Source organism: Oncorhynchus tshawytscha, linkage group LG16, assembly GCF_018296145.1.
Source record: "Oncorhynchus tshawytscha isolate Ot180627B linkage group LG16, Otsh_v2.0, whole genome shotgun sequence".
Taxonomy (NCBI): domain Eukaryota; kingdom Metazoa; phylum Chordata; class Actinopteri; order Salmoniformes; family Salmonidae; genus Oncorhynchus; species Oncorhynchus tshawytscha.
In genome coordinates, this window is record NC_056444.1 from 74,597,378 (window position 1) to 74,615,139 (window position 17,762).

The 17,762-nt window shown below is 43.7% G+C and overlaps 2 protein-coding genes across 5 annotated transcripts in view; both read left to right on the plus strand.

The window, feature by feature from the left end:
- LOC112216350 (nuclear receptor subfamily 1 group D member 1-like) overlaps positions 1-1,608 on the plus strand; it is a 28,832-nt gene extending 27,224 nt beyond the window's left edge. Inside the window, exon 8 of the mRNA XM_024376283.2 lies at positions 121-1,608. Within this exon, the coding sequence (XP_024232051.1) occupies positions 121-320 (200 nt within the window). The 3' untranslated portion in view covers positions 321-1,608. The remainder of the gene's footprint in view (positions 1-120) is intronic.
- A 4,521-nt stretch (positions 1,609-6,129) lies between these two features.
- On the plus strand, positions 6,130-15,718 carry LOC112216351 (molybdate-anion transporter). Of its 4 annotated transcripts, none has more exons than XM_024376284.2 (3): positions 6,130-6,353; positions 12,060-12,451; positions 13,302-15,718. In XM_024376284.2, the coding sequence occupies exons 2-3, from the start codon at positions 12,140-12,142 to the stop codon at positions 14,439-14,441; spliced, it is 1,452 nt and encodes a 483-aa protein (XP_024232052.1). In that variant the 5' UTR covers positions 6,130-6,353; positions 12,060-12,139; the 3' UTR covers positions 14,442-15,718. The 4 variants fall into 4 exon arrangements, with proteins under 4 accessions (XP_024232052.1, XP_024232053.1, XP_024232054.1 ...); XM_024376285.2 differs by having other exon boundaries at positions 6,130-6,256; XM_024376286.2 differs by lacking the exon at positions 6,130-6,353 and adding an exon at positions 6,389-6,481.
- Positions 15,719-17,762: the final 2,044 nt, after the last annotated feature.

The window sequence follows — 17,762 nt, forward strand, 5'->3', positions numbered from 1 at the left end:
TTTGTATTTAATCATCAGCATAACGATACACTAACCAACCACAAAGCTGTGCCAACATCCATAAATAGATATTGGTGTTTCTCAAACAAACTCTCACCCTGTCTCCTCTCGTCTTCTCAGACCGTTCAGGCATCGCTGACATGGATGCAGTGGAACAGCTCCAGGAAGGGTTGATCCGCGCCATGCGTTCTCTCATCCACCGCCGTCGTCCTGAAGAGAGCGCTGCCATATTCTCCAAGCTGCTCCTGTGCCTGCCCGACCTGCACACCCTCAACAACCTGCACTCAGACAAGCTGCTGGCCTTCCGCATTGACCCCTGAACAGCCCTGAACACACACACACAGCCAATCACAACTTGCCCACCACCACTTTCTAGGGCAGGACTTTCCAGAGACATTCCATGAGAAGAACAATGATGACTTGGGCAAATCAAAATATATATATTCAAGAAGCATGTTTGAAAAAATACAATATTGAACAGATTTTGATCGTCATCCTGTTTTCATGCACACTTATACACACACACACACACACACACACACACACACAAATAACCTCAAGATCTCCACTTGTTGAAAGATGGTCTGTTAGAACGTAGTGTTTTACGCTCACCGTTACCCTCCTGGACAGATTCATGTGTATTGCTGTTTACGCAGAGACCAAAAGACTGTTTGTTCACTTACTTGTTTAACTCATTCCTAATCTACTGACCATCGCCAAACCACAGTTGAGAGAGAATCAGAGAAGATGTTGTTTGTGGACAATGATGTGTCAGGGACCATTATTGGTGACTGAATGTGTGGGGGTTTAATGTGTGAATAAGAGAAAGAGATCCTGTATATATAATAATACATAGATCAACTTTACACTTAAGATTATATGACTCCCATTTCACTTACAAACACGTTTGGGGTTTAAATATGCAATTAAGTCTATATATTCAACAGCCTTGGATTTCATATAGAAATGCTATTTTCTGTGTATTGTTACATCTGCATCAGGTTTAATGGAGACAGAGACAGCACTGTGTCTCCAAGCTTGTTGGGTTTTGTACTCCATTTTGTTCAGATTATTTTGTTGTTGTAAATAATACATTGTCTTATTCAAATAATTACAATATATGGTGGAACTGCTGGGCAAAATCACAGTACATAAGACAAGTTTATGGATTAGAGCCTATAGAAATGTTATTGACTCTCTAAAGGGTGGGGATTGGCAATGAAGAAGTGGACTATGCACTGGAGAAAGTCATGTTTTGAGAGGGCTCTGTATTGTATTGGTGAGAGGGATGTGCCATTAGCAGACACTTATCCAGAGTAGAGTAGTGAGTGCATGCATTTTCATAACTCACAAAGGTGTCAGATCAGATCGCATATTGAATCAAACCAGCAGAATCCCTGAATTCACCAGCTCTCCTCACTCCACAACATGTACATTCTCCCCTATCCCCATCCCCAAGGTTTGTCATACAAACTGAAAAAGAGACTCGGGGTGAATAAGGATCTTACCTGATTGCTCCAGATCTGAGCACATCTATTGTTTGTAAATGTTGTTTCTTCTTGTTCTTCCACAGAAATGATATAAAGATTAAATGATGTAGCTATTGAATCCTGCCTTGTGTTTCTTCTTTGGTGTCCCAGAATAATCTAACATAACAAATCTAAAAGCCTTCCATGATATGCAAGTTTCCACAAACATTCTGCTTCACTAATGCTGTACAACACACTGACCCAATTTAGTACTTAATCTATGAACATACCGCAGTAAAAATCAAGTCCTAAATAAGACTGACTAGTGCCTATACCGCTTACTGCCTTTCAAATTGTTAAAGAGAGACAAACTGATTCTCAGTAGTAGGTTACAATTATACATACGTGCATGCATTTCAGATTTTTGGAATAAACAATAATGTTATGCATGAATCATCTTGGCATAATCATTTCTGAATAGTATAAAATATATTCTGGATGTTCTGCAAGTGTAGCTCCTAGTCTTGACTCAGTTCCATTATATTACACATAAGAGTCATTGAAGGAAGGCCTCTTCTGTAGGGGGGAGTTTTGTTAAGAGCCGCGACATTCGGTCTGAAAATGAACATGCATCACTTGCAGTACGGTTTTGGAAGCATAAGGACATAGCCGCGAGAAGTAGTTTGGGGGTAGGGGTGCTGTGATTTTTTTGAGGACATAAAAAATGCCTCACAAGTCCTCAACTGGCAGCTTCATTAAATAGGACCTGCAAACACCAGTCTCAATGTCAACAGTGAAGAGGCGACTCTGGATGCCGGCCTTCTAGGCAGAGTTCCTCTGTCCGGTGTCTGTGTTATTTTTCCCACCTTAATCTTTTCTTTTTATTGGTCAGTCTGAAATATGGCTATTTCCTTGCAACTCTGCCTAGAAGGCCAGCATCCCGGAGTCGCCTCTTCACTGTTGATGTTGAGACTGGTGTTTTGAGGGTACTATTTAAAGAAGCTGCCAGTTGAGGACTTGTGAGGCGTCTGTTCCTCAAACTAGACACTCTAATGTACTTGTCCTCTTGCTCAGTTGTGCACCGGGGCCTCCCACTCCTCTTTCTAGTCTGGTTAGAGCCAGTTTGCACTGTTCTGTGAAGGGAGTAGTACACAGCATTGTACGAGATCTTCAGTTACTTGGCAATTTCTCACATGGAAAAGCCTTCATTTCTCAGAACAAGAATAGACTGATGAGTTTCATCAGAAAGTTCTTTGTTTCTGTCCATTTTGAGCCTGTAATCGAACCCACAACTGCTGATGATCCAGATACTCCAGATACTAGTCTAAGGAAGGCCAGTCTTATTGCTTCTTTAATCCGAACAACTGTTTTCAGGTGTGCTAACATAATTGCAAAAGGTTTTTCTAATGACCAATTAGCCTTTTAAAAGTATAAACTTGGATTAGCTAACAGGAGTGATGGTTGCTGATAATGGGCCTCTGTGCGCCTATGTAGATATTCCATTAAAAATGAGACATTTCCAGCTACAAAAGTAATTTACAACATAAACAACATTAACAATGTCTACACTGTATTTCTCATCAATTTTATGTTTTTTTAATGGACAATAAATTTGCCTTTCTTTCAAAAACAAGGGCATTTCTAAGTGACCCCAAACTTTAGAATGGTAGTGTATGTTTACCAGTTTCTTCAAGTACTTTGAAAATGCAAGTTATTTCTATGTGAAAATGTAAATAGTCTATTCATTCCTTTTCCAATTTAGTAGACACTCTTATCTAGAGCAACTTACAGTTGTGAGTCCATACATTTTCATACTTCTTTGTACTGGTCCCCCGTGGGAATCAAACCCACAACCCTGGCATTGAAAGCACCATGCTTTACCACAGCACATCATCACATCACATCATCACAAACCACTTGATGTCTCAATGTACTCAATTACTGTAGTGGTCATTGTTTTTCTTCATGGTGATAGAAAGTCTACAGGTATAAACCTAGATGACCAGCCTATGTACAGTACAGTAAGGTACATTAAGTGGTTTGTAAGGATGGTAAATTAATGCTGCATGAAAAGTGGTTGTTTTCTAGGTTATTTGATCAAGAACAATATTTAATTTGATGTGGTTGTTTTGTGTCTTTGCCCATAACTTTGCACCTTTTGATGTAAATGTTTGAGGACAGGGTTTTGTTCTTTCTGGATTCCATTAGAATGACATCACAGAGAAAGAGACAGGGTTTGGTTCTTTCTGGATTCAATTAGAATGACATCACAGAGAAAGAGACAGGGTTTGGTTCTTTCTGGATTCCATTAGAATGATGATCACAGAGAAAGAGACAGGGTTTGGTTCTTTCTGGATTCCATTAGAATGTCATCACAGAGAAAGAGACAGGGTTTGGTTCTTTCTGGATTCCATTAGAATGATGATCACAGAGAAAGAGACAGGGTTTGGTTCTTTCTGGATTCCATTAGAATGTCATCACAGAGAAAGTGACAGGGTTTTGTTCTTTCTGGATTCCATTAGAATGATGATCACAGAGAAAGGAACAGGGTTTGTTCTTTCTGGATTCCATTAGAATGACATCACAGAGAAAGAGAGAGGGTTTGGTTCTTTCTGGATTCCATTAGAATGACATCACAGAGAAAGTGACAGGGTTTGGTTCTTTCTGGATTCCATTAGAATGATGATCACAGAGAAAGAGAGAGGGTTTTGTTCTTTCTGGATTCCATTAGAATGACATCACAGAGAAAGTGACAGGGTTTGGTTCTTTCTGGATTCCATTAGAATGATGATCACAGAAAAAGTGACAGGGTTTGGTACTTTCTGGATTCCATTAGAATGATGATCACAGAGAAAGGAACAGGGTTTTGTTCTTTCTGGATTCCATTAGAATGACATCACAGAGAAAGTGACAGGGTTTGGTTCTTTCTGGATTCCATTAGAATGATGATCACAGAAAAAGTGACAGGGTTTGGTACTTTCTGGATTCCATTAGAATGATGATCACAGAGAAAGGAACAGGGTTTTGTTCTTTCTGGATTCCATTAGAATGACATCACAGAGAAAGAGACAGGGTTTGGTTCTTTCTGGATTCCATTAGAATGACATCACAGAGAAAGAGACAGGGTTTGGTTCTTTCTGGATTCCATTAGAATGATGATCACAGAAAAAGTGACAGGGTTTGGTACTTTCTGGATTCCATTAGAATGATGATCACAGAGAAAGGAACAGGGTTTTGTTCTTTCTGGATTCCATTAGAATGACATCACAGAGAAAGAAAGGGTTTGGTTCTTTCTGGATTCCATTAGAATGATGATCACAGGGACAGGGTTTGGTACTTTCTGGATTCCATTAGAATGATGATCACAGAGAAAGGAACAGGGTTTTGTTCTTTCTGGATTCCATTAGAATGACATCACAGAGAAAGAGACAGGGTTTGGTTCTTTCTGGATTCCATTAGAATGACATCACAGAGAAAGAGACAGGGTTTGGTTCTTTCTGGATTCCATTGGAATGATGATCACAGAGAAAGTGACAGGGTTTGGTTCTTTCTGGATTCCATTAGAATGACATCACAGAGAAAGAGACAGGGTTTTGTTCTTTCTGGATTCCATTAGAATGATGATCACAGAGAAAGTGACAGGGTTTGGTTCTTTCTGGATTCCATTAGAATGACATCACAGAGAAAGAGACAGGGTTTTGTTCTTTCTGAATTCCATTAGAATGATGATCACAGAGAAAGAGACAGGGACAACAACTCTTACAATTCCAACTATTGAATCTTGCAAGATACTGTTCTTAATTATACTCCTACCTTTTTTTAGCAAAAGCAGAGATGCTGCAAAAAAATGGCCCCTGCTACAGAAGTCTATATCGGTCTGCTAATACGAATAAAGGCCCAGTGTTACACCTATATATTTTTTGTAATCTGATTTTTCAGGGGGTGCTACAGCACCCTCAGCACCCCTACATTCCGCAGTTATGCATAAGGACCTTATATTTCATATCAGCAAGAAATAATTGATTTGTTTTATTGATACACAACTTTATAGGGTTCCCACACAGCCATATGTCCATGTTACAGAGCTTGTTCACGGAAAACAGACAAAATGCAGAGTAGACTACTTATGCAAATTAGCTATATGCTTCTCTGAACACTGACAGATGCCACAAACTTGATGTCACTGAAAAATACCATTGGCTGCAACTGTGGTAAAACCAGTTAAAAGTGTCCAGTAAAATTGTATTTTGCATTTGTGAAAAGATTGTGATTTGATATGAAAGTAAAGGGATTTATGTTTTTATAACTGTACTGCAATTGATAATCGATTCACGTTTAGATGGAGTATTTGGCTGTTTTGGCTTCCAGAGACAATTCACTCTTTAAACAGAACATATAAGAAAGTCCTTGGAAGGTGTAACGTTAGGCTCCTTAAATCCAATATTGGGAAACTGCAAGGTTTCCAGTAGTTACCACAGCCATAAAGTCAAAATTGCTCGTAAAAATTCATGAAAAGAAATGTGCTTTTAACACTTAATTTAAGGATAGGGGGTTAGCCATAAGGTTAGTAGTGTGGTTAAGATTAGGTTTAAATATCACATTTTAAGAAGATAAATTGTATAAAGGTTTATGACTTTGTGACTGTGGGAACTAATGACGACCCAACTGCAAGTGCAGAGATGGAAGTCATGCACAATCGGGATAGAAAAAGAAAGGCTGCCCCCAAGTGGTGAAGCTGAAATCAGAACCCGGAAATGGGTGGTGAAATTTGGACGTTGCAGGACACGGTTTGTCGGAGCTATCTCCTCTTCTTACTCGTAGTTAAATAACTTTTAACCCCTACTTTAATTTTAAAGTGGCATGGAGCATGTATCAAACAAGATGGTAAGCATATCAGCATATCACAAACTGTCGAATCTTTCACAGCAAAGAAAGGGAGATAGATGGGAGGGGCACAGCCTGGCATGTCTGGCACCTGGCAGAACCGTGCATCGGTTATCAAAAGATGTACGGTAGGCTATCGCAATTTACTGGCTTTGTAATGTCTCGCGCAAATTCACTAAAGTAGGGGTTATCAATGAAAAGGCTGAGATATTCTACACGCAATAGACCAAAGACACACTAGCGTTTTTCATGGAGAAGAGAAAGGGGAGCAGGCGAGGGAAAGAGGATTGGAGCAGGCAGAGAGAAAGTCAGAACCGTGCTCATAGTCTGTATCTTGGTCATCTATCAATCAATGCCTTCTAAATTCACCAAAAGTATATCCAAAAGTATATTAAAGTAGGCTATATATATTAGGCTATAAATGAGTATGGCTAAGCTATTCTTAATAGTGCCAGCGAAGGGGAACAGGTGAATTGAAGTTAGCCAAACATATCCAAATGCATCAGTTGAATTGGGCCTAAATTATCTTATTTAATGAAACCCTGTCTAGTTATTGATGTCCTAGTAGGTCAAGGCTCTCCAACCCTGTTCCTTTCTGTAGGCTTCTCCTCCAACGCCAGTTGTAACTACCCCGATTTAAGTTTATAAACCAGCTAATTATTAAATCAGATGCGCTAGATTCGTTTTGAAGTGAAACCCTACATGATGGTAGTTCTCTACGAACAGGGTTGGAGAGCCCTGTCCTACTTAGGCAGTAGATCGCAAAATATCATCCCCGCTAAACATTTTGGAAATGGCAAGTTCACTTTCTCATCCGTAAACACAGTCAAGTGGAAATACGGTTCAGTAGCTCAAATCAGCAGGATGTGGTACATTGTTATTGGGAATAACGTCTAACATGGATGGATCGCTAAAATCATGTTTAACGATAACACTTTATACATTTAAATATTATGGGGAGACCTATACATTTGGCAGCCAAGCACGAGTTATCAGTGTAGCGTATTATCGTGTGGACATGACGTTGAAATTAACGAAATATCTGCAGGTCTACAATAAAAGCCTCCAGGCTCCCGTCATAAGAGTCCATTTGAAATAATAATAATAATTACAGGGGGCAGTTTGGAAATACTAATCCTGTGTGAATTGGCCTCTGGAATAACGCACATGCTTGGATAATAGTTACAAAACCAATGCCTAGTAGTAATATCCGTCCAATAGGGCTGTAACATGGCAACGAATAGGTTTATCAGAATAGTGTGTGCCGCATCACATGGGATCCGTCAAGGCTGCACACAGCGGACATATTCCAGTTTCTACACATCACCTTATATATTCAAACAAAATGGGCAGCCTCGTGCTCATATCAGTCCTCTAGAATGCAAATGTAGTCTTCCTAATAGGATTGCAATAATGACCTGGTGTGTATGTTTGTGCGCATCCGTCGACTCCAATCACAGGAGTCGGATTTGGAGTCGAATCCAAAAATCCTGGAGTCTTGCACCACAAATGAGTCATAGTGGGCAGGACAGGGGGGGCAGCCAGGGTACTGGTACAGTGTCAATGTGCACCGGTTAGTTGAGGTAATATGTACATGTAGATAGTTATTAAAGTGACTTTGCATAGATGATAACAACAGAGTAGCAGTGGTGTAAAGGGAGGGGGGCATGCAGTTAGTCTGGGTAGCCATTTGATTAGGTGTTCAGTCTTATGGCTTGGGAGTAGAAGCTGTTTAGAAGCCTCTTGGACCTAGACTTGGCACTCCTATACCACTTGCCGTGCAATAGCAGAGAGAACGGTTTATGACTAGGGTGGCTAGAGTCTTTGGCCATTTTTTTGGGCCTTCCTCTGACACCGCCTAGTATAGAGGTCCTGGATGGCAGGAAGCTTGGCCCCAGTGATGTACTGGGCTGCTCGCACTACTCTCTGTAGTGCCTTGCGGTCGGAGGCATAGCAGTTGCCATACCAGGCAGTGATGCAACCAGTCAGGATGCTCTCGATGGTGCAGCTGTAGAACCGTTTGAGGATCAGAGGACCCATGCTAAATATATCTCCTTTGTATTTCCCTTTTCACGACTGTCTTGGTGTGCTTGGACCATGTTAGTTTGTTGGTGATGTGGACATCAAGGAACTTGAAGCTCTCAGGGCTGCAGTGGAGCAGGTTGTCGATGAGAATGGGGGCGTGCTCGGTCCTCTTTTTCCTGTAGTCCACACTCCTCTCCTTTGTCAGTGATCATGTTGAGGGAGAGGTTGTTGTCCTGGCACCACACGGCCAGATCTCTGACCTCCTCCCTATAGGCTGTCTCGTCTTGGTCTTGATCAGGACTACCACTGTTGTGTCATCGGCAAACTTAATGATGGTGTTGGAGTTGTGCCTGGCTGTGCAGTCATGAGTGAACCGGGAGTGCAGGAGGGGACTGAGCACGCACCCCTGAGGGGCCCCTGTGTTGAGGATCAGCGTGGCGGATGTGTTATTACCTACCCTTACCACCTGGGGGCGGCCCGTCAGGAAGTCCAGGATCCAGTTGCAGAGGGAGATGTTTAGTCCCAGGGTCCTAAGCTTAGTGATGAGCTTTGAGTGCACTATGGTGTTGAATGATGAGCTGTGGTCAATGAATAGCGTTCTGACATAGGTGTTCCTTTTGTCCAGGTGGGAAAGGACATTGCATCATCTGTTGGGGCGGTATGCAAATTGGAGTGGGTCTAGGGTTTCTGGGATAATGGTGTTGATTTGAGCCATGACCAGCCTTTCAAAGCACTTCATGGCTACAGATGTGAGTGCTACGGGGTAGTCATTTAGACAGGTTACCTTAGTGTTCTTGGAGATAGATATCTATCTGACTCATTGTTCTATGACAATGAGTCAGTTACTCCAAACTCGTGAAGGTGACAAACTGACATGTTTTCATTTTCGTCAAAAACAACTATATTGAAGGAGTGTCTTTGATTTGACCGCCTGCACATGCGCAGTTCAGCGTGAGACGACGTGTTTCTACACATGAGCTTAGCTAGCCAACGTCACCATATTGGAGAAGCAGTTTTATCTTATCTTCAAACCACAGGAGGTTGGTGGTACCTTAATTGGGGAGGACAGGCTTGTGGTAATGGCTGCAGCAGAATCAGTGGGATGGTATCAAACACATGGTTTGATACCGTTCCAGACGTTATGATGAGCCGTGCTTCATACTGTACCGAAATAATCATATTTCAGTTGTGTATCTTACTTAGTTTTTATTTGATTACTTTATTATTTTGAATTCCTTAAAGTCATCATCTCTGCTCAGGCAGTAGAAGCCAGACAGCGTTCTGTGTTTTCCATACTGTACCGTCTTTAGTCATTCTATTTAGCTAGGCTTGCCTGCCCAAGCATGCTGCAAAGATGTCTGACGAAATAATAATAATAATCTAAATCTACTTTCACGAAAAGTCTCTATCCCTCTCTCTTGTCATTGTGAACATGTCTATCTTATGTGGTCTGTGTGTATCTCACCATCCATCTCAGTCTGAGCCTGGAAAAACGGGTGCAATGGATTATGGTCATTGTAGTTAATTACTACGTTTCTGTGCTGAACTAGGTTGAATATTTGCTTAATGAAACCTACAACTCCCTTCAGCCCAGAGTCCCACATAGTTATTGACTTGATTTCTGTCAATTATTAGATTTCTCTCTAGAGAAATGGCACGTTGGGCTCACAAAAAAAAAAAAAACTAAATGAAGTACTTGAACTGATGTCGGTCAATTAGTTGTTTAATAACAAAAAACAACAACTAAATGTTGGTTAATCACTCAGCACTTCATACTGATGTCTGAACGAACCAGAGGTAACTCATTTGGGGGTTTTAAGACTACAAGCTGGCGAGCTCTATTCATCCCTCCATATAGGACTTTTTTTCTCCACCATTTTGTTTAGTTAACAGGCTTCAATATACTTTTGTTACTCACCAAAGTAAAGATGTTGCTGGAGTGCTGACTAACTTTTCTCTGCGTCAGATGCAAAATGCACGTGGATGCTTCCAGAATGGAATAGACATTCATTGCGGCATCTCGTGGTGCAGATCCAACGCTCAACTCTATTCTTTTTTCTTTTGGAGAAACAACAGTTTGCGCAGACAGAGAAATGTTCTAGCCGATTTCATGGTCAATCTAGCATTTACAGCGACGCGGTCGCCGCAGAAGTGGGAGCGTTCAAACTTCTTGCACTTCAGGGCGCTGTCATAGTGATTCAGGGCCAGTGGTGTCAAGTACTTCAGTAAAAAATACTTTAACGTACTACTTAAGTAGTATTTATGGGTATCTGTACTTTATTATTTATATTTTTCAGAACTTTTACTTTGACATTCCTAAAGAAAAGAATGTACTTTTTACTCAACATTTTCCGTGACACCCAAAAGTACTCGTTACATTGTGAATTCTTAGCAAGACAGGAAAAGTGTCCAATTCACACACTTCTCAAGAGAACATCCCTGGTCCTCCCTACTGCCTCTGATCTGGTGGACTCACTAAACAGAGAACATCCCTGGTCCTCCCTACTGCCTCTGATCTGGTGGACTCACTAAACAGAGAACATCCCTGGTCCTCCCTACTGCCTCTGATCTGGTGGACTCACTAAACAGAGAACATCCCTGGTCATCCCTACTGCCTCTGATCTGGTGGACTCACTAAACAGAGAACATCCCTGGTCATCCCTACTGCCTCTGATTTGGTGGACTCACTAAACAGAGAACATCCCTGGTCATCCCTACTGCCTCTGATTTGGTGGACTCACTAAACAGAGAACATCCCTGGTCATCCCTACTGCCTCTGATTTGGTGGACTCACTAAACAGAGAACATCCCTGGTCATCCCTACTGCCTCTGATTTGGTAGACTCACTAAACATGCATGCTTCATTTGTAAATGATGTTGGAGTGTGCCCCATGCTATCCGAGTGTGCCCCATGCTATCCGAGTGTGCCCCATGCTATCCGAGTGTGCCCCATGCTATCCAAGTGTTCCCCTGGCTCCGCAATTGTGTCACACCCTCCGTAAGGAGCCTCTGGACCACATTTTGCGGATCAAGCATAAATCGGCTTTTAGTCAGCACTCTAGTAACAAATTCCTCCGTGGGATGAATGGAAAGATGCAGGCTGTTGAAGAAAATCATCCGGACATATTGGCCTGGACCAGAGCTACTAATGTTATCTGCCAAGCTTATGCTAGCTGTTTAGTTATCTTTTGGAAGCAAACTTAGAAAATGTACATTGGTGTCCAAGAAGGTTGCTACCTGCCAGATCTTTAGTTTAATTTGAAGCCTTTGAAACTATCAAACCAGGGAAGTATTTTGCTGCCTCGTTCACGTCATGTCGGAAACTCTGACATCTCTGACTTGCTAAGCTTGGCGGGAGAGTGGTATCAGAATCAACCAATGGGAAGCTCTACGCAAATAACTTACATTCATTTGAACTCCGAGGTCCCGAGTTTCCGACATGACTTAATGGTGGCATAACACCTGCAAATCTGTGTACACGACCAATAAACTTTGATTTGATTTGTAGTCCTCTCATGCAGCAGTATCCAGATGAGATGACAACCCTAAGCAAACATCTTCTTCAGATAGCTAGTATGGACGCCACGTTTACATAACTTGGCTTTAAGTTATTTATGTGGGTAGATATTCACAATAACTGTCTTTATGGTGCCGTTAGTAATAGAGTCTCTGTCTCCACAGCCTTTGACTGAGCCACAACGGATAAGACTGGAGTGAAGAGACCTACCCGCCCCTAACAGTCACACTTGGACAAACCCATCATGTTGGTGACAGCCTACCTGGCCATGGTGGTCCTACTGGTGCTATGTGTCGGTCTGGAGCTAACGGCACGTCGCCTCACCCCACCTCAACCCACCCCCTCTGCCATGGGCACCAACCCTGCCTTCCGTAGGTTCCAGACCGTGTTCCTCCGAGGCCACCTCTTAGCCTTGTCGGCTGACTGGCTGCAGGGGCCATACCTCTACAAGCTCTACCGCCATTACAGCTTCCTGGAGCCCCAGATAGCCATCCTGTATGTCGTTGGCCTGGCCTCCTGTGTGCTGTTTGCCCCCGTGGCTAGCTGGCTTCCTCAGGTAACAATAACCAGGACCACAATGTAAATAAATCAAATTAAAATGATCTAAGTTTATTCATCAAGTACTCCGTTTTACTGCAGGTATAAATTATGCATTGTAATGCCTACTTACAAGCTCCCTCAACAGTGCAGTATCAATATAATCCAAATTTAAATAAAAATAACAAGTAGAAGAAGAAAGTGGTATGCATTTTAGTAATAAAACTGATACAGTATAAATTATGAATGTGCTATGTGAAGTGTGAATATTTAGAAATATGAAGTCAATGGTGTCTTGGGTGGGCAATTGAGTAAAAGAGTATATAAATAGAACAGCAGAGTTGACTGTGTGCTTGTGTGTCAGGGTTGACTGTGTGTGCTTGTGTGTCAGGGTTGACTGTGTGTGCTTGTGTGTCAGGGTTGACTGTGTGTGCGCTTGTGTGTCAGGGTTGACTGTGTGGAGAGTCAATGTAAATAGTCTTTAAGGTGCAGACAGCTAGCGTTAGCCGTTCAGCAGTTTGATGGCCTGGTGGTAGAAGCTGTCTCAGAGCCTGTTAGTCCGGGATCCGAGAGCCAATAAAAATAAGTCCTTAAACCATTGTTTCCCAATCCTGGTCCTGGGTACCCAAAGGGGTACGCAGTATTGTTTTTGCCCTAGCACTAACACACCTGATTCAAATAATCAAAGACTTGATGATTAGTTTAATCAAGTTTGTAAGTGCTAGGGCAAAAACCATAATGTGAACCCCTTTGGGTCCCCAGGACCAGGATTGGGAAACACTGCGTTAGATTTTTTACAATGTATATGTTGTTGAACTGCTACAACTGAGGTAACTCTATGTATTTAAAATGTGTATTAATTAATTCAGGTCCTGGGGCGGAGACGGACCTGCCTGCTGTTCTGCGTGGCCTACTCAGCCTGTTGCCTCACCAAGCTGTCCCGTGACTACTTTGTCCTGATCCTGGGTCGCGTGCTAGGAGGCCTGTCCACCTCTTTGCTCTCCACAGCCTTCCAGGCCTGGTACGTGCACCAACATGTTGACGTCCACGACTTCCCTAAAGAATGGATCCCCAGTACCTTCACCAAGGCTGCTAGCTGGAACCACGGGCTAGCGATGGGGGCTGGGCTGGTGGCTAACATGTTGGCTGAGTGGCTCCACCTGGGGCCTGTGGCGCCCTTCCTCCTGGCCGTGCCCTGCCTTGGGGCCTGTGGCTGGGTGGTGCTGACTGATTGGGGCCTGGAGGAGAAGGATGGAAGCCTGGAAGGGGACAACAAGAAGCCCTTGCTCGGTCCTTCTAGTTCAGCACCTCTGGCCCGGGCTTCTGCACGGGCCCGGTTCTGGTGCAGCTGTCAGGAAAGCCTCCGCTGTCTCTTATCAGACAGACGGGTGATGCTTCTAGGAGGAGTCCAGGCTCTATTTGAGAGTGTCCTCTATATATTCATCTTCCTGTGGACCCCCGTCCTGGACCCCTATGGCCCTCCGCTGGGCATGGTCTTCTCCTGTCTGATGGCAGCCAGTATGGCGGGGTCCCTGCTCTACCGCCTGGCCACCTCCACCCGCTACCGCCTTCAGCCTGGGCACCTCCTCTGCTTCTCCATGCTGCTCGCCTTTTTCTCCTTCTTCATGCTCATCTTCTCCACTGCCCCGGGCCAGCCCAGACCCCGCGTGTCCCTGCTGGCCTTCCTGCTGCTGGAGCTGGCCAGTGGTCTCTACTTCCCTGCTGTCAGCTTCCTCCAGGGGAGGGTGATCCCGGAGGAGAAGAGGGCCGGGGTGCTGGCCTGGTTCAGGCTGCCTCTGCACCTTCTGGCCTGCCTGGGGCTGCTGGCGCTCCACAGGGAGGTGTCGGGGACCGGAGGGGGCGAGGGCGGAAGTGGAACCAGGCATATGTTTGGTGGTTGTGCTGTTTTGATGCTAGCTGCACTATTGGCTGTGGTCAGTCTCTTTACACTGGGAAGGAACGATGTGGATCTCAGACTGGATGGGCCCAAAGGAGAGGGAGATAATTGACATTTAGATTCAGAAAACTGAACTGTCCCAACATTGGGCAATGCCATGGAGGAGGACTAGGAATACACTTACTGCTTTGTTTACAGCGATGAAGACTTGTTTGGGAACTGAACAACTTTTGTATGACTGAAAACTGAAGCTTAATCAACATAGGAGTTGCTAATATAAGACAATGATTTAAAATAATCTGATGTTGGTAAGGTATATATTTTTTGTTGCAAGATTTCCCAATATTTATTTGTTTTAATTTTGTTAAGACTAGCATATATCTTGTTAGATTGTAGAGTATATGAAGAAAATGGGTTTATTTGGATTTACTATGTGGCGGTCTGCATCTTCTCAAGGGGTTGGGTTAAATGCAGGAGATCCACTTTGGTTGAATGCATTCAGTTGTGCAACTGACTTATTTCTTTAAACACACACACATACACACACTCTGACGCACTTGCTTGTGTATTAATGTTGCACCAGTTGGTAGCTCCAGGATGTTATTTATATCTCAGCCTGACCACGTTATAGGGTTTATCAACTGCATTGTTCAGGGTGTACCTCTCAGCCAGGGCAGAACAAGGCTTCCATCACTAGCGTTGTTCAGGGTGTACCTCTCAGCCAGGGCAGAACAAGGCTTCCATCACTAGCGTTGTTCAGGGTGTACCTCTCAGCCAGGGCAGAACAAGGCTTCCATCACTAGCGTTGTTCAGGGTGTACCTCTCAGCCAGGGCAGAACAAGGCTTCCATCACTAGCGTTGTTCAGGGTGTACCTCTCAGCCAGGGCAGAACAAGGCTTCCATCACTAGCGTTGTTCAGGGTGTACCTCTCAGCCAGGGCAGAACAAGGCTTCCATCACTAGCGTTGTTCAGGGTGTACCTCTCAGCCAGGGCAGAACAAGGCTCCATCACTAGCGTTGTTCAGGGTGTACCTCTCAGCCAGGGCAGAACAAGGCTTCCATCACTAGCGTTGTTCAGGGTGTACCTCTCAGCCAGGGCAGAACAAGGCTTCTATCACTAGCGTTGTTCAGGGTGTACCTCTCAGCCAGGGCAGAACAAGGCATCCATCACTAGCGTTGTTCAGGGTGTACCTCTCAGCCAGGGCAGAACAAGGCTTCCATCACTAGTACAGCTGCTTGCTCCAGCAGAAATATCACCCACTCTAATATCACATAACAAGTACTTCAGTGTATCAATTCAGTTTCAGCTGTAACTTTGCAATCAATTGACATTACACATTGTCAGTGTAAGGAAAATACACTGCTCAAAAAAATAAAGGGAACACTAAAATAACACATCCTCGATCTGAATGAATGAAATATTCTTATTAAATACTTTTTTTTTTACATGGTTGAATGTGCTGACAACAAAATCACACAAAAATGATCAATGGAAATCAAATTTATCAACCCATGGAGGTCTGGATTTGGAGTCGCACTCAAAGTTAAAGTGGAAAACCACACTACAGGCTGATCCAACTTTGATGTAATGCCCTTAAAACAAGTCAAAATGAGGCTCAGTAGTGTGTGTGGCCTCCACGTGCCTGTATGACTTCCCTACAACGCCTGGGCATGCTCCTGATGAGGTGGCGGATGGTGTCCTGAGGGATCTCCTCCCAGACCCGGACTAAAGCATCCGCCAACTCCTGGACAGTCTGTTGTGCAGCGTGGCGTTGGTGGATGGAGCGAGACATGTCCCAGATGTGCTCAATTGGATTCAGGTCTGGGGAACGGGTGGGCCAGTACATAGCATCAATGCCTTTCTCTTGCAGGAACTGCTGACACACTCCAGCCACATGAGGTCTAGCATTGTCTTGCATTAGGAGGAACCAGCATATGGTCTCACAGGGGGTCTGAGGATCTCATCTCGGTACCTAATGGCAGTCAGGCTACCTCTGGCGAGCACATGGAAGGCTGTGCGGCCCCCCAAAGAAATGCCACCCCACACCATGACTGACACACCGCCAAACCGGTCATGCTGGAGGATGTTGCAGGCAGCAGAACGTTCTCCACGGCGTCTCTAGACTGTCAAGTCTGTCACATGTGCTCAGTGTGAACCTGCTTTCATCTGTGAAGAGCGTGGCGAATTTGCCAATCTTGGTGTTCTCTGGCAAATGCCAAACGTCCTGCACGGTGTTGGGCTGTAAGCACAACCCCCACCTGTGGACGTCGGGCCCTCATACCACCTTCATGGAGTCTGTTTCTGACCGTTTGAGCAGACACATGCACATTTGTGGCCTGCTGGAGGTCATTTTGCAGGGCTCTGGCAGTGCTCCTCCTGCTCCTCCTTGCACAAAGTCGGAGGTAGCGGTCCTGCTGCTGGGTTGTTGCCCTCCTACGGCCTCCTCCACGTCTCCTGATGTACTGGCCTGTCTCCTGGTAGCGCCTCCATGCTCTGGACACTACGCTGACAGACACAGCAAACCTTCTTGCCACAGCTCGTATTGATGTGCCATCCTGGATGAGCTGCACTACCTGAGCCACTTGTGTGGGTTGTAGACTCCGTCTCATGCTACCACTAGAGTGAAAGCACCGCCAGCATTCAAAAGTGACCAAAACATCAGCCAGGAAGCATAGGAACTGAGAAGTGGTCTGGTCACCACCTGCAGAACCACTCCTTTATTGGGGGTGTCTTGCTAATTGCCTATCATTTCCACCTATTGTCTAATCCATTTGCACAACAGCATGTGAAATGTATTGTCAATCAGTGTTGCTTCCTAAGTGGACAGTTTGATTTCACAGAAGTGTGATTGACTTGGAGTTACATTGTGTTGTTTAAGTGTTTCCTTTTATTTTTTTGAGCAGTGTATATTATGAATGGTTTGTTGTGGAGCAATATCAGATCATTTCCTTTTTTTTCAATAGCTGTTATAGAAACAGAACTTGTATGGGGCTTGTCAGACCTGAATACATCTTGAAGAGGCATTGGTACTTGCCTTATTCTTAAATCCTTGTCCTCCAGGACCTTCAGTAAAACGGGAGATGTTGTAAATATCTAATAAATAAGATTTTAATACCCTCTGACATTTTGTGGTCCTTTGAATTGCAGTGATGGTGTTAGACTGATTTGTCATACTCCACATAGATAACATCAATACATATTCTACAGTCTTACATTAATGTTTTACAAGTAGGAGATTCTAGTATTTTCATGAATGTAGTAGTCGTTCAGGAATGAAATGTAGAGTGCTGAATCATTGCATTACCTAAAAATAGACCATTTTAAACTTTGGTTTTTCTTGCTCTTAATTTACTGCAGAAAAATATGAATGCTGTTTTTATTCATAGCCTAACTGGTCCTGACAGGGGTGTAGAGGGTAAACACAACTTTCAGA